Source organism: Carassius carassius, chromosome 40 (genome assembly GCF_963082965.1).
Source record: "Carassius carassius chromosome 40, fCarCar2.1, whole genome shotgun sequence".
Classification (NCBI taxonomy): domain Eukaryota; kingdom Metazoa; phylum Chordata; class Actinopteri; order Cypriniformes; family Cyprinidae; genus Carassius; species Carassius carassius.
In genome coordinates, this window is record NC_081794.1 from 23256169 (window position 1) to 23268149 (window position 11981).

At 36.6% G+C, this 11981-nt stretch overlaps 1 protein-coding gene across 1 annotated transcript; it reads left to right on the forward strand.

Annotated features, from left to right (window-relative positions):
* Positions 1–5920: 5920 nt before the first annotated feature.
* Positions 5921–11786, forward strand: btbd17a (BTB (POZ) domain containing 17a). Its single transcript, XM_059532706.1, has 3 exons — positions 5921–6241; positions 7279–7561; positions 9453–11786. Exons 1-3 carry the CDS (start codon positions 6148–6150, stop codon positions 10537–10539), a joined length of 1464 nt encoding a protein of 487 aa, XP_059388689.1. The 5' UTR covers positions 5921–6147; the 3' UTR covers positions 10540–11786.
* Positions 11787–11981: the final 195 nt, after the last annotated feature.

Here is an 11981-nt window from a genome sequence, read left to right on the forward strand (position 1 = left end):
GATGCAGAACAGCATTCATTATACCATATATTCTTGCACTATGACACTTCAACATGTTAGATCTGAAGCATGGTAGAGTTATAGATTTATAAACATATTCCAAAACCCTCTCATGTTTGTAATTGTTTTTAGCAATTGTCCCAAAAGAGCAGATGCTCACGCAGCTGCAGGAAGAGAGCAGTCTCTTTTTATTTGACCTACAACAATCTCAACTTCTATAGCATAGTGTAGGAGTGCAGTACTATCTTACACAGGTCTATAAATTCTGTCATCTATTTTTTTTTTTTCAAATGAAAGTATGTTGTTCCACTTCACAAAAAAGTCATTAAATATGCTGTCATGCAGAAAGCGGTTATGTCCTCTTTGTCCACTTTGAACTGGTTCACTTGTATCTACTCTTTGCAGAGTGAAGAAGAAAAATTGCCACCAGAAACTCACAGTTGAAGCACTTAAAGTGAAGGGTCCTTTTGTTCCATCTAAACACATTAATTCATAATGTGATTGCTGTGAGTGGGGTACACGAAGCCTAACATTATTAATGTGAATTTAATTACCTGTAATTTCTGAGGCATGTGGGGGAGATGAAGGGAGAGAAACAAGATAAAAAGGAAAAACAGATGAATAAGTGGCAAAAACTAAAGTAGTAATGAATGCAAAGAGATAAATACAGAAGCAATTTTTGTGATGAATTATGAATTGTTAAGGTTTATTTTTATTTTATTATTTTTTTTGTCACTAGGACAACAGAAATGAAGTTTGACAATGCAAATGTATGTATTTCGCTTGCAACAATACTGCCCTCTAGCGACAATATCCATTCAAGTTTAGTAAAATGCATGATTGTTTGGTTGTAGATATGAATAACAACATAAACAAAAAACAAAATTGTTAAACAAAATAGTCAACTAATTAATGAAAATTAAAAATTAAACCAATTTACTCATGACCCACAATACAAACAACACAATATACTGCTAAAAGGCAGTAGAGAGAAATAGATGCATTGAGGTGCCAAGTGGGTCAAACGTGGAGTCCTGTTATGAGAGAGGGAGAGAAATCGAATTAGGTTTGCTGGGTCACTGTATCACTGATTTTATCACTCTCATCAATCAATATTCCTGCAGGCTATCCAGACTGGCTTTCTCTTCACTGAGTAGTATAAATACTGGAGTTTGAGTTATACAAAAATAACAAACCAAAAGCTCTGCGACCATATTTAAATTATATATATAATGTAAAAAAGAGTTGGCATACAGTGTGCACTGTAGAACCGATTTTAAAATAAAAAAAGTATGTTTTACATAATATTTTAGTCTTTCTAACTCAAAATTTTTAATCCAATGTGTTACTTGCTGTTTCTGTGTGACTAGCAATCTGAAAGTTGAATCCTACTTGATATAATATAATATGACCTGTACACTTGTCAATTATTGTTGTTCTTTCACCTGAATATGAAAGCTTGCTGCTTTCTTACATTGTCTATGAGTCACTGCATCACTCATAGTTACTGTTCTAACAGTACAATAATATTGACCGTTCCTAGGACAGCTCACCAATGAAACAATACAAGCATTATAAGGAATTATATATAATCAGCTGGTTATTATCAGCTGACTGTACATTATCCTGCATTATGTGGCTTTGGTGTACCAAATAAATAAATAGCCAGTCATATGTGAGATGTAAGGAATGTGTCATAGTTTCCGAAAGTTTGTGTCAAAGGTTGCAAAGCCGAAGAGTCAGAAAGTTCCAACACAAAGGTGTTTAATAAAAGAATAAACATAGGGTAAGCCAAGGCAACATAATAGTGTGCATTACACAAACAACAACCGACAATGAACTGAGGTAACGAGGAACCTAAGTATACACTGGTAATGAACTAAAAGGCTAACAGGTAATGATCAAATGAATTGCCATATTAAATATTACTGTACAAATTACAATATTACTGTTTTTAATAACCGTTTTATTGGATGCAGCCATTTATCAGCTATGTTTTCTCCCAATCAAAATCAGTTTTCATATTCACCCAGAATATAGCCTTAAGAGGAATCCATTCATCGATACCAGATCAGGGTCACAATCGGCCTGATAGCTTTAGGCTTTCTCCTAAGTAAATGATTTACTCAAATTTTACTCGGAAGTTCATCTCACACACGCACAGCACACACACACACACACACACGCACACACACACACACACACACACACACACACACACACACACACCCGTACACTTACACAAACACACGCGTATCTGTTCTCCCTCTGCCGCCTTGTTACACAGCCAAGGTTCAGGCTCTCTCAACACATTTCCTCCACTCCTTTGACTGGCAGTAAACAAGTGACATAACCTCTAACTAGAGGACTCTGCAGCAGGGGTGGATGTCCTTACATACAGAGAGAGAAATAGACTCCAATCCTTCTTTTGATCCTGACTGTGGACAGCGTGTAACAGGATCCACATGTTCAGTCTGGCTGAGTACCTGGCTCAGTGCTAAACAGAAATGTACAGGGGTCTCAAATACTTCTGGGTGTCATATTTAGATAGGCCTATTACTACTTCTCATACTTTAAACAAACCCCTAACTGAGGAATTAAAAAGCTATTTATACGGGCATGAATGATATCTCAATGTTATGCAATTTTAAAATGGTAGCTCACCAAAAATGTATGTCATTCCAAACCTGTTTGATTTTCTTTCATATGCAAAATGCAACAGAAGGTATTTCAATTTTTTTTTTTTTATACGATGAAAGTCTTTCATTGTACTGAAAATAATTCCCACATATTTCTAAATTTGGTCTTTTGTGTTCTGCAAGAATAAATAAATACATATGGGAATGACAGAGGTGTGGGTAAATGATGACCATTATCATTTTGGGGCAAACTATTCCTTTAACTTGATTTTTTTCCCTCTTTTTTTTTTTTTTTTTTTTAATAATGGACAGTACAACAGACAATTTTAATCAGCTTTTGCATCTTTAGAATATTGACAGTATATTATGTGCCCCTAAATATCCCTGTTTATTTGTCAGCAAAATTATATATTTATTATTTTTGTTTTGACGAATGAGCATTTTTGTTTCCCCTCCCACGGACAATCAGATTGACAGTCGGATGGCACCAAAATCAAAAGTTCATTATGGATATTGAAGTTTTTTGCAAAAGGTAATGCCACAGCCATTTTTCACTGTTTTGTCTAGTCATGAGGGATCTTTAGAAAGCTCTGTTAAGGCTGCTCTATGCCTGCACAAAATTCAGTGTAAAGACGCAATGCTAGATAAAATCCAGACTAAATTATACCTGCTGTGACCCAGCTCAGTCCCTAGTATCAAAGTATACAGTTGAATTGCTTTGTAAATGACAAGTTCTGTCATGAAACTTTAGATGGCGCAGACTGATGGTTCGTTAATGCAAACTGATGATAAACTACTTGCAAAAAGCTGATTGATTCATGTCGCATATGCTGCAGATGAGCTTACTGCTTTATGTTTAAATGGTTGGTGCAGTTTGCATCGCACTTTCAGAGTTCCTCCGAAACCCTCCACATTCCCCAGCTCCACCTGTATAGACCTGTTATGGGTTATTATTAGTGGTGGGCATAGATTAATTTTTTTAATCTAGATTAATCTCACTGTGATCTTGAAATTAATCTAGATGAATCTAGATTAATCTAGATTAAAATGACTCATTCGAATTCTGCCGAAGGTATTCAGAATATGTGTGTTACCCAAATAAAATTGACAAACAGTAAGTCTTTGAGAAGGGGTTTATCAAGCTAGGTGGTGCATTAGAAAAGGGGCTCATCTCCTGTTTCCAAAATGCATCACAAAGTGCTTGAAAAAGCTGTAAACTAATTCCACATTGCACAAGGTGCAAACAACCTTACGCCTGTTTCACACATACTCCGTCTGCAGTGCGTATGCGTTGCATATTTGTTTACGCACCCATGTTAACGGATTCCAGTTGTGTTCCCGGAGCGTTGCGTCTGCAGCAGTGCAGCGATCGTTAAAGTACCGAGTAGCGAACTGCAAATGCGTCCTGTGTGAAAGCACATCGAGTCCGTGCTGCACCACATACGTAACGCACACGGACTGCATACGCACTGCAGACGGAGTATGTGTGAAACAGGCGTGTGCTATTTACACAATGTTTAAGTTTTTTCAAGTTTGTACAGTAGGTGTCAAGGTACAGAAACCAAATAATTAAATGTAAAATAGCACTGGATAGTCTTCAATGTAAAAATGAAATATACAATCAAACCTACATTTATTCAGACACCTTCATAATTTCTCACATTATTACAGTTTTGCTACGTATATCAAAAATGATATCTGGTGTCTGAATAATTTTTGGTTTGACTGTTAAAACTGCAAAGTAATTCAGTCAAGAGCAGTGAGTGATTTTCATTTTCATTTTCTTGGATTAACATTACAGCAGCCAGTAGCTAAATTAGGCGCGGTCACTTTAAGAGACGATGAACACATCCAATATAATAAACATCACATTTTTTTCCTCAACTGTTTACTTTCACTTAAAAAATAACTGACAGTTTTTTCGAGCATAATTTCCAAGGTGGATATTTTGACATATTTTGTATGTATTTGTCGGCACAAGAGCAAAAATAAGCAAATTCAATGTTCAAGTGTTTTGAGACGCTTTTCTCTGCGTGAGCCCTGAACACCAGAACACCGCGAGTACTGAATTGGGCTCTTTCACATCTTTTTGTTAGTTCAAACTGCGATTTGTATTTGTTTGTTCAGGTGCAGGAGGGACTTTGAAGAGAACTTCGCAGAAGAGAGCTTGGTTCAGTGTCGCTGTCCGTGATACGTGGCTCTCGATCTCTCTTGTATGCACCGAACACAGCGCGCGAGTAACCAGCTACTCTGTTCAGCTTTTCCGCATCTTGTTTTTGGATGCTTTAATGTTTAAATCGACAAGGGGTAAGGCTTAAAAACACGTGGAAAAGATAAGCTTTCGTGACGATGAGCAGCAGTGGCCCGTCAACTGTCCTGAGCATCTTTTCAGGCTGGGCTCAGCCAGTCGGTTATATAAAATATCAAGGTGAAAGTCATCATAGCTTGCTTAGTATAGACCCAGCTCCCAACCCAACTTTGAGATTAGATTAACGTCGATATTTTTTTTATCGCCCGATAAGAGTCTCCCATTAACGCAGCACGTTAACGCCGATAACGGCCCACCACTAGTTATTATATGTTATTTGTGCAGCAGCAGTATGTCTTAAATATTCACAGCACCGTATCAGCATATGTATTGGCAATAGCAAGTTCCTGTAGTTGCTTTGCAGCAGCAATAATCTACAACAACAGCAATAGCGTAGTTACATTTATTCCAAATACATTAAATTGTCATATCAATTACAACGCTAAAATCTTCAGAGAGTTGTTATGATAGAAATGCATTCATGCCAACTCTGAGCAGCATTAAACAGTCTGTGTCATCTTTGCTGTCTTCTCTCTGCATCTTTGTAATACCAAATAAAATAAAAATGTCTACAGTTACAGCCAAGTTTGATTAAAAGCTCATCTTGCCAGCAGTGGAATATCCCAAAAAGCAAACACATAGCAGCTCTCTGATAACCTCTTTTTCTTCAGTAAACTGTATAAATCTACTTGCTGTTTCCAAGGAAAGCCTGTATTAATTTCTGCATGCAGATACATTTGCATAAACACACCTGCAATTGTCCATAGCAGTTATAATTTGTGATTAGAATTCCACGCTCGCTCTGCCCGAACAGCTGAGGCCTCCTCTGGATCTATGTCATACAACAGTAAAAAAAGAGAAAAACCAAAATCAAAGCCGTTGTTATGGCAACTGCCGTTCCTGTCCACCAAAACGAACTCCCCACCCCCCACAGGTTCCACTGATCGATAGGATATTGTGAGGGTGGAACTAACCCAAATCAGCCAGGAACCTACATACTAGTTATGCACCATATATGCCACATAAAGAGAAAGGGGCTGACAGACCATCCATCATCCACTGAAGAGGAGGAGGAGGAGGAAACAGAAGAAAGACAATTAAATTAAGAAAGAGTAAAGGGTTGAAAAGAAAGAAAAGAGACGGAACTATAGAATACAGACAGAGAAGAGGAAGATCAAATCTACATTCGGACAATAAAAGATGGCTTATTTGTTGGGGAATGGGCTGCTTGCCCACGTTCACCTGCTCTTCCTGCTGTTGGCCACCGGGTCTCATGTGCATCCTGTCCATGGAGGTAAGGTGACTTTCTTCTAGATGATAGTTGCTTCGTTTGGACATCATGTCAGAAGTATTGGTTTTGAGGTATCCAGAACTCTGGGTATCATCTGTTGGATGATAGAAAATTATGAGTCTGAAGTGTGAAGTCTGCACTTTGGAAAGTTGCATGTTAAAACAAAAATCGATAGATTTTAACGTATCAGTTGAACTTCAATTCATCAAGGTTTTTTCTTTGCAAAAAGCATGTTTTAGGAAGAAATATAATGCTAAGATATTTTCTAGCACAGACAATGACATACCTAATCATGTCTGATTTTAAAAGATAATTATATTGTTTTAATTTGATGACATAAAAATTATCATCAGCCTTTCCTTTTATTTCATTATTATGTTGTGTTTATTTGCAGGTACAGCTTGTACTTTATGTGGTAACAAGTAATAGGAAACCAGGGCGCTGGTTTGTTCATATGCACACCAACACAAACAAAAGCACGCACACAAGCAGCTCATGGCATTTCCCAGAACTTTGCAATGACACCCAGTACAACAGAGGTTGGATGATCATCATGAGGGTGTAGATCCACTTGCCCGTTACAAAACACATTCTGTTTAAAAACATTTGTTACTTTCTGGGAAAACGGGAGGGTAAAGACAGTTCTACTATATGTGTAGTTTTAATAATGGAAAGTTTAATGCAAAACATGTAAAAGTTGTTTCAATATACAGGAGTCAAATGTCAGAGACTTTATTGTAAATCAATGATTCGGAATCTAGCAGAAAGAAGCAAACAGAAAGTTCTAAAAAATATCTGAGGAAAAAAGGCAAAAAGACTGGACTGATGATGCTGAAAATTCTATTAAATAAATGCCGTGGTGGGCATAATAGACACCTTTCCAAATAATAAAATTGAAATAAAAATAATTCATACCAACCCCAAACATTTTTTTATTGCACAAAACAGACAAAGCATACTTATTTGGCAACAAGGCAAGGCCTTCATTAAGCTGCATTAATGGAAATCGATAATTACACTTCTTCCCCCTCGCTCTGCAGGTTTAAGGGCAGAGGGACTGGTTGAAGGCACCACAGAAGTGATCAGTCACTCACAGGGGCTGGTGGCACGGCTGGAGGGCCTTCTGGTGCTGGGAAATAACAGTGACATTTCCCTACGTGTGGAAACGGTGGATGCGGATGAGGTCAAGGTTATCCAAGCCCACACGCTAGTGCTTTCACTGCAGAGCCGAGTGTTTGAGGAGATGCTGAGAAACCGCAATAGTAGCATGCTAGTGCTGCGAGAAACAGCAGAATGCACTGCCGTGTTCGAGAAATTCATCAGGTGAGAATCACTGAATTTAGAAAACAGTTTATTTATTTATTTTTAATATGAATTGTATTATTTTTAATATTATTTTGTTATTTTTAATGCAATTTTTATGTTATATATGTAATATAAATAAAATATATGTTTATTTAAAATAATAAATTTTAAAGGAGAACACAAAAGGAGTCTTTACCTTAAAAAAAAAATCTGAATAAAATAGGTCTAAACTAGAATTGCAAAGCATCATAAACATTTACCACAACACCACAATAATAAAAAAAGCCTGCAGTGCTGTTAGCCTAGAACATGTTGGGACATGACCAATTATGAGAACATTCTCATCCCACACATGTCCAAGACTCTCTCTAACGGCCAACGCTGGAACTGCAACTTTCCTCCTCAGCGACTCAGACCCAAAAGGAGATAACGTCTATGAAACAAAACAGCAATATTTAAAAATGAACTCTCTGCTGCAATGTAAGGTAGCTATATAATGAGAAGGGAAGAATAGGGTGCCATTACAATAGTGATGTGTAGCTAGCGTGAGAAGATGTTTTGTTACAAGAGCACATACCGCCTACTCATTTATTTTGAATGAGCTGAAGTTTTTTGTTTGGGGTTTTATTTCCTTTATAGCGATCCAAAGGATAAGACGACAAAGATGCAATCAGAATATTTTAAAAAGGGAAAACAAGGCAAACAAGGCAGTGACAGCATTAAACTACAACGGTAAACAACACAATGCATTCTTATAAAAAGAGATTTATATTTGCATATTATTTTATCAGATAATAATACAAGTTGGCTCACAGGGACATTGGATGCCATATCTGAGACAGCCTGTTAAATAGGTCTACATATCCAGGGTAGCAGGGAATGTTGACAATCATTCAGTTCAAGAGCTGCTGAAATATGAATTGAATTAGACAGACCCAACAGGAAGCTGAATTGCAATTCAAATCAGACTAACAGGAAGACAAACTGCATAGAGATAAGTGTAGAGATAAGCGTATGTAATTAAATTATTATTTTTGAATAATCATGCATATTTTTTTCCTGTTATGTAGAACGTGCCATATTTTTACACATCCAGTATTCTTTTCTCAGTTAGGAATAAAACAATTTTCAAAACACGGCCAAAACGCTCACCACAAAGTTCATTTAATAAATATAAATGTATTAAATATTTTGTTGTGAATATCTCATTTTGTTTTCCATGAAGAAAAGGAAATTTCAAAAATCCAGCCAGATCAATACAGCCAAATGTTCACCACTTTTGTCAGGTAACCTCATAAAAATAGTTAATTTAATATTAAAAGAATATGTTATTTGGTGATCCAAGAAGGAATGGAAATGAAAGTTTAGTAAATGATGACAAATAATTCTTACAATTATAGCCAAAAACAAATAATACATTCAAAATGGTCACCACAATGTTTTTATCCAACTTCATAAAAAAAATTATAATAATTTAAGTTAATTAACATAAATAATTATTAATTATTTTAAATACATTTTATTTATTAATTAATAATTTCTTGAATATTCTGCAATGAATATCTCCTTTTGTGTACCATGAAGGAAGGGAAATAAAAGTTTTGTAAATAATGACAAATTTCTTAAAACTACAGCCAAAATATTCTCCTCAATGGTGTCAGCTAATTTTATAAAAACAGTTATTTATTAAATATGAAATACAATTGAGGTTTAAAAAAGTATTACATATATGAAAGTAGTATACTACTACTAAATTAATATACAATAATAAACATTTAAATTATAATAATAATAATAGAATAAAATACAATTAAAAATCACAGTTAGGACACAGTTTGCTACCTTTAAACACATTTGGTTAAGATAAACTGATTGAAGCTTGATGAACTCGTTGTCTTCTGTTTCGCAGATATCTGTATTGTGGTGAACTCACATTGCAGTTAGACCAAGCCACACCACTGCACCGACTAGCTACCAAGTACAGCATCTCCAGCCTCCAGCAAGGACTAACCCAGTACATGAGCCAGAATCTGGCCAGCGATTCTCTGGGCGGTCACGTGGTGGGCTGGTACCAGTATGCCTTTTCGGTTGGTGACACGGTGCTGAGAGACAGCTGCCTTCAGTTTTTATCGTGGAATCTGTCATCGGTGCTGCAGAGTCCAGAATGGCCTTCGGTTAGTGTTGAATTGTTAACGACCCTCCTGCAGCGCTCTGATTTAGTATTGAAGAACGAGCTGGAATTGTTTGAGGCACTTGAAATCTGGCTCACCCGGAATGACCCAGACACCCTGACAGCAGAGAACACCCTTCGACTTGTGCGCTACGCCATGATCCCTCCACGCGAACTGTTTCGCTTGCAGCGACAGTCGGCGATCATGACGCGCTACCATGAGTCGGTGCGTGATCTTCTTTACATGTCGTACCAGTTCCATTCAGCTTCGCCGCTTCAGCTGGCCAAGTTCTTCGATGTGAATTGCAGCCTCTTCGTGCCCCGCAACTATCTCTCATCCATGTGGGGATCTCAGTGGGTCATAAGCAACCCAGCACGGGATGACCGCAGCACTAGTTTCCAGACCCAGTTGGGTCCGAGCGGTTTTGACTCCAGTAAGCGGGTGACATGGAATGCCCTGTTCTCGCCCCGCTGGCTCCCTCTCAGCATGCGGCCCATGTACACTGAGCAAGGTGCCATGCAGCCACCGCGACCCGATGGAGGAAGCGGCATTGCTCGGCCTCGTGTCATCATCACGCCTGCTACTTCCAGTGCAGATTTTGCAGGTGTCAGCTTCCAAAAGACTGTGCTCATCTTGACAAAGCAGAAGAACAAGCTTGTGGTGCGACATATCTTCAGTTTCCACCAAAGCACAGAGGAGGTGGGGGATTTCCTGCTTGGCGAGGACCTGCAATATCGCACGTCTGAGTACCTGGTGGATGGATCGCTGTACTGTCACATCATTGTAAAGCCTATCTACCAGACTCTTATAGCAACCAAGAAATAATGGAACAACAAGTACACTGAAGTAGAATACATTTTAGATTTAGAAGGTCTAAAGTTTTATTGGTGCATGGAAGAAAATGTTTAGGTCTAATGTGATTAACACTGATAATGTGCATCTCCACTATCCTTACTCTGGAAAAAAGTTTCGAAAAATTAAATGCAATAATCCACATGTACAAAATTGAAGGGATAGTTGACACAGAAATTAACATTCTATCATCATTTACTTTTTTTCTTTCTTCTTTGGAACACAAAAGGAGATGTTTGGAGGAATGTTAACGCTGCTCTCTTTAATATAGCGAAAATGGATGGAGAACAGGCCATGTCAAGTTCTGAAAAGCACAAAAACACTACTAATACTTCTTAAAAGTATCCATATGAGGCATGCATGACAAGCTTTCTAAATAATAATATTATGTGAAGAACAGACTGAGATTTAAGTTGAAAATTTTACCTTGTGGTCAAGAACAGCTTAGAAAATCTGCTATGAATATCTCCTTTTGTGTTCCATGAAGGAAAGGAAATAAAAAGTTTTGTAAATTATGACACAATTAAAATTTTTTGTGCATTTGTTGCTTTAATATAGACCTGTGATATACACGTCCCAGATATAACAACTCATATCAAGGTTTTTTTTTTTCTTGATTAGGCAGAACCCCTTTCCTTTTTAGGAAACTAATTTATGTGTAATCACCACAACATTCTTTCTCCACACTGGACTCAGTGGACAAAGAAAGAGAAAGTGCACAGAATTGTTGAATTTAGCATATTATTGCATAACGTATATTGCAAAAAAGAAACACAGGTTGCCACAATAAAAACATTATTATTATTATTAACATTTGAAGTATTAATATACTACGTTTAAAGTGTTTCAAGGTGCTTTTGTAAATTTAAAGAGAAATATCACATCTTTCAAACCTGTAATGTCTTGAAACATCAGACAGTTGTGCTGGTTATTTAATTATTTAGACCATTAATTGATGTTATAATTCTTAGATAGGGCTAGTTATTTTTCTGTAATATTCTGTGTCAATACTATTTTCTTAGATCTGTTTCTTTGCATGTTGGGATCATGTACGGTATTTACTCCCCTGTGCAGACCACACAATAAAAAGCATGATGCTTACAGAAAGTTTGATTCTATCATTGATTATGTGGGTAAAGGAAAGTAGACCAGACTTCAGACACATGGCCATGATGGTCTTCTTTAGGACATTTTTAAATGAAATAACTATAAAAAATATAGCCTAACAAGTTAATATAGTAATAATAATAATATACAAATATTAAATTAGTTATGTATAAAATGTTTTATTGTGGCCGCGACATAAGGATGAAATAGTTAAGAATCAGAACAGGAACAATAACATATATATACATATATATATATACACATATATATATATATATATATATATATATATATATATATATATATAT

Bases quoted from the DNA above. Each gene is read 5' to 3' on its own strand.
- btbd17a (XM_059532706.1), top strand. From the start codon at position 6,148: ATGGCTTATTTGTTGGGGAATGGGCTGCTTGCCCACGTTCACCTGCTC. The intron at 6,242-7,278 runs GTAAGGTGACTT...CTCGCTCTGCAG, and splicing joins TGTGCATCCTGTCCATGGAG to GTTTAAGGGCAGAGGGACTG. The intron at 7,562-9,452 runs GTGAGAATCACT...TCTGTTTCGCAG, and splicing joins GTGTTCGAGAAATTCATCAG to ATATCTGTATTGTGGTGAAC.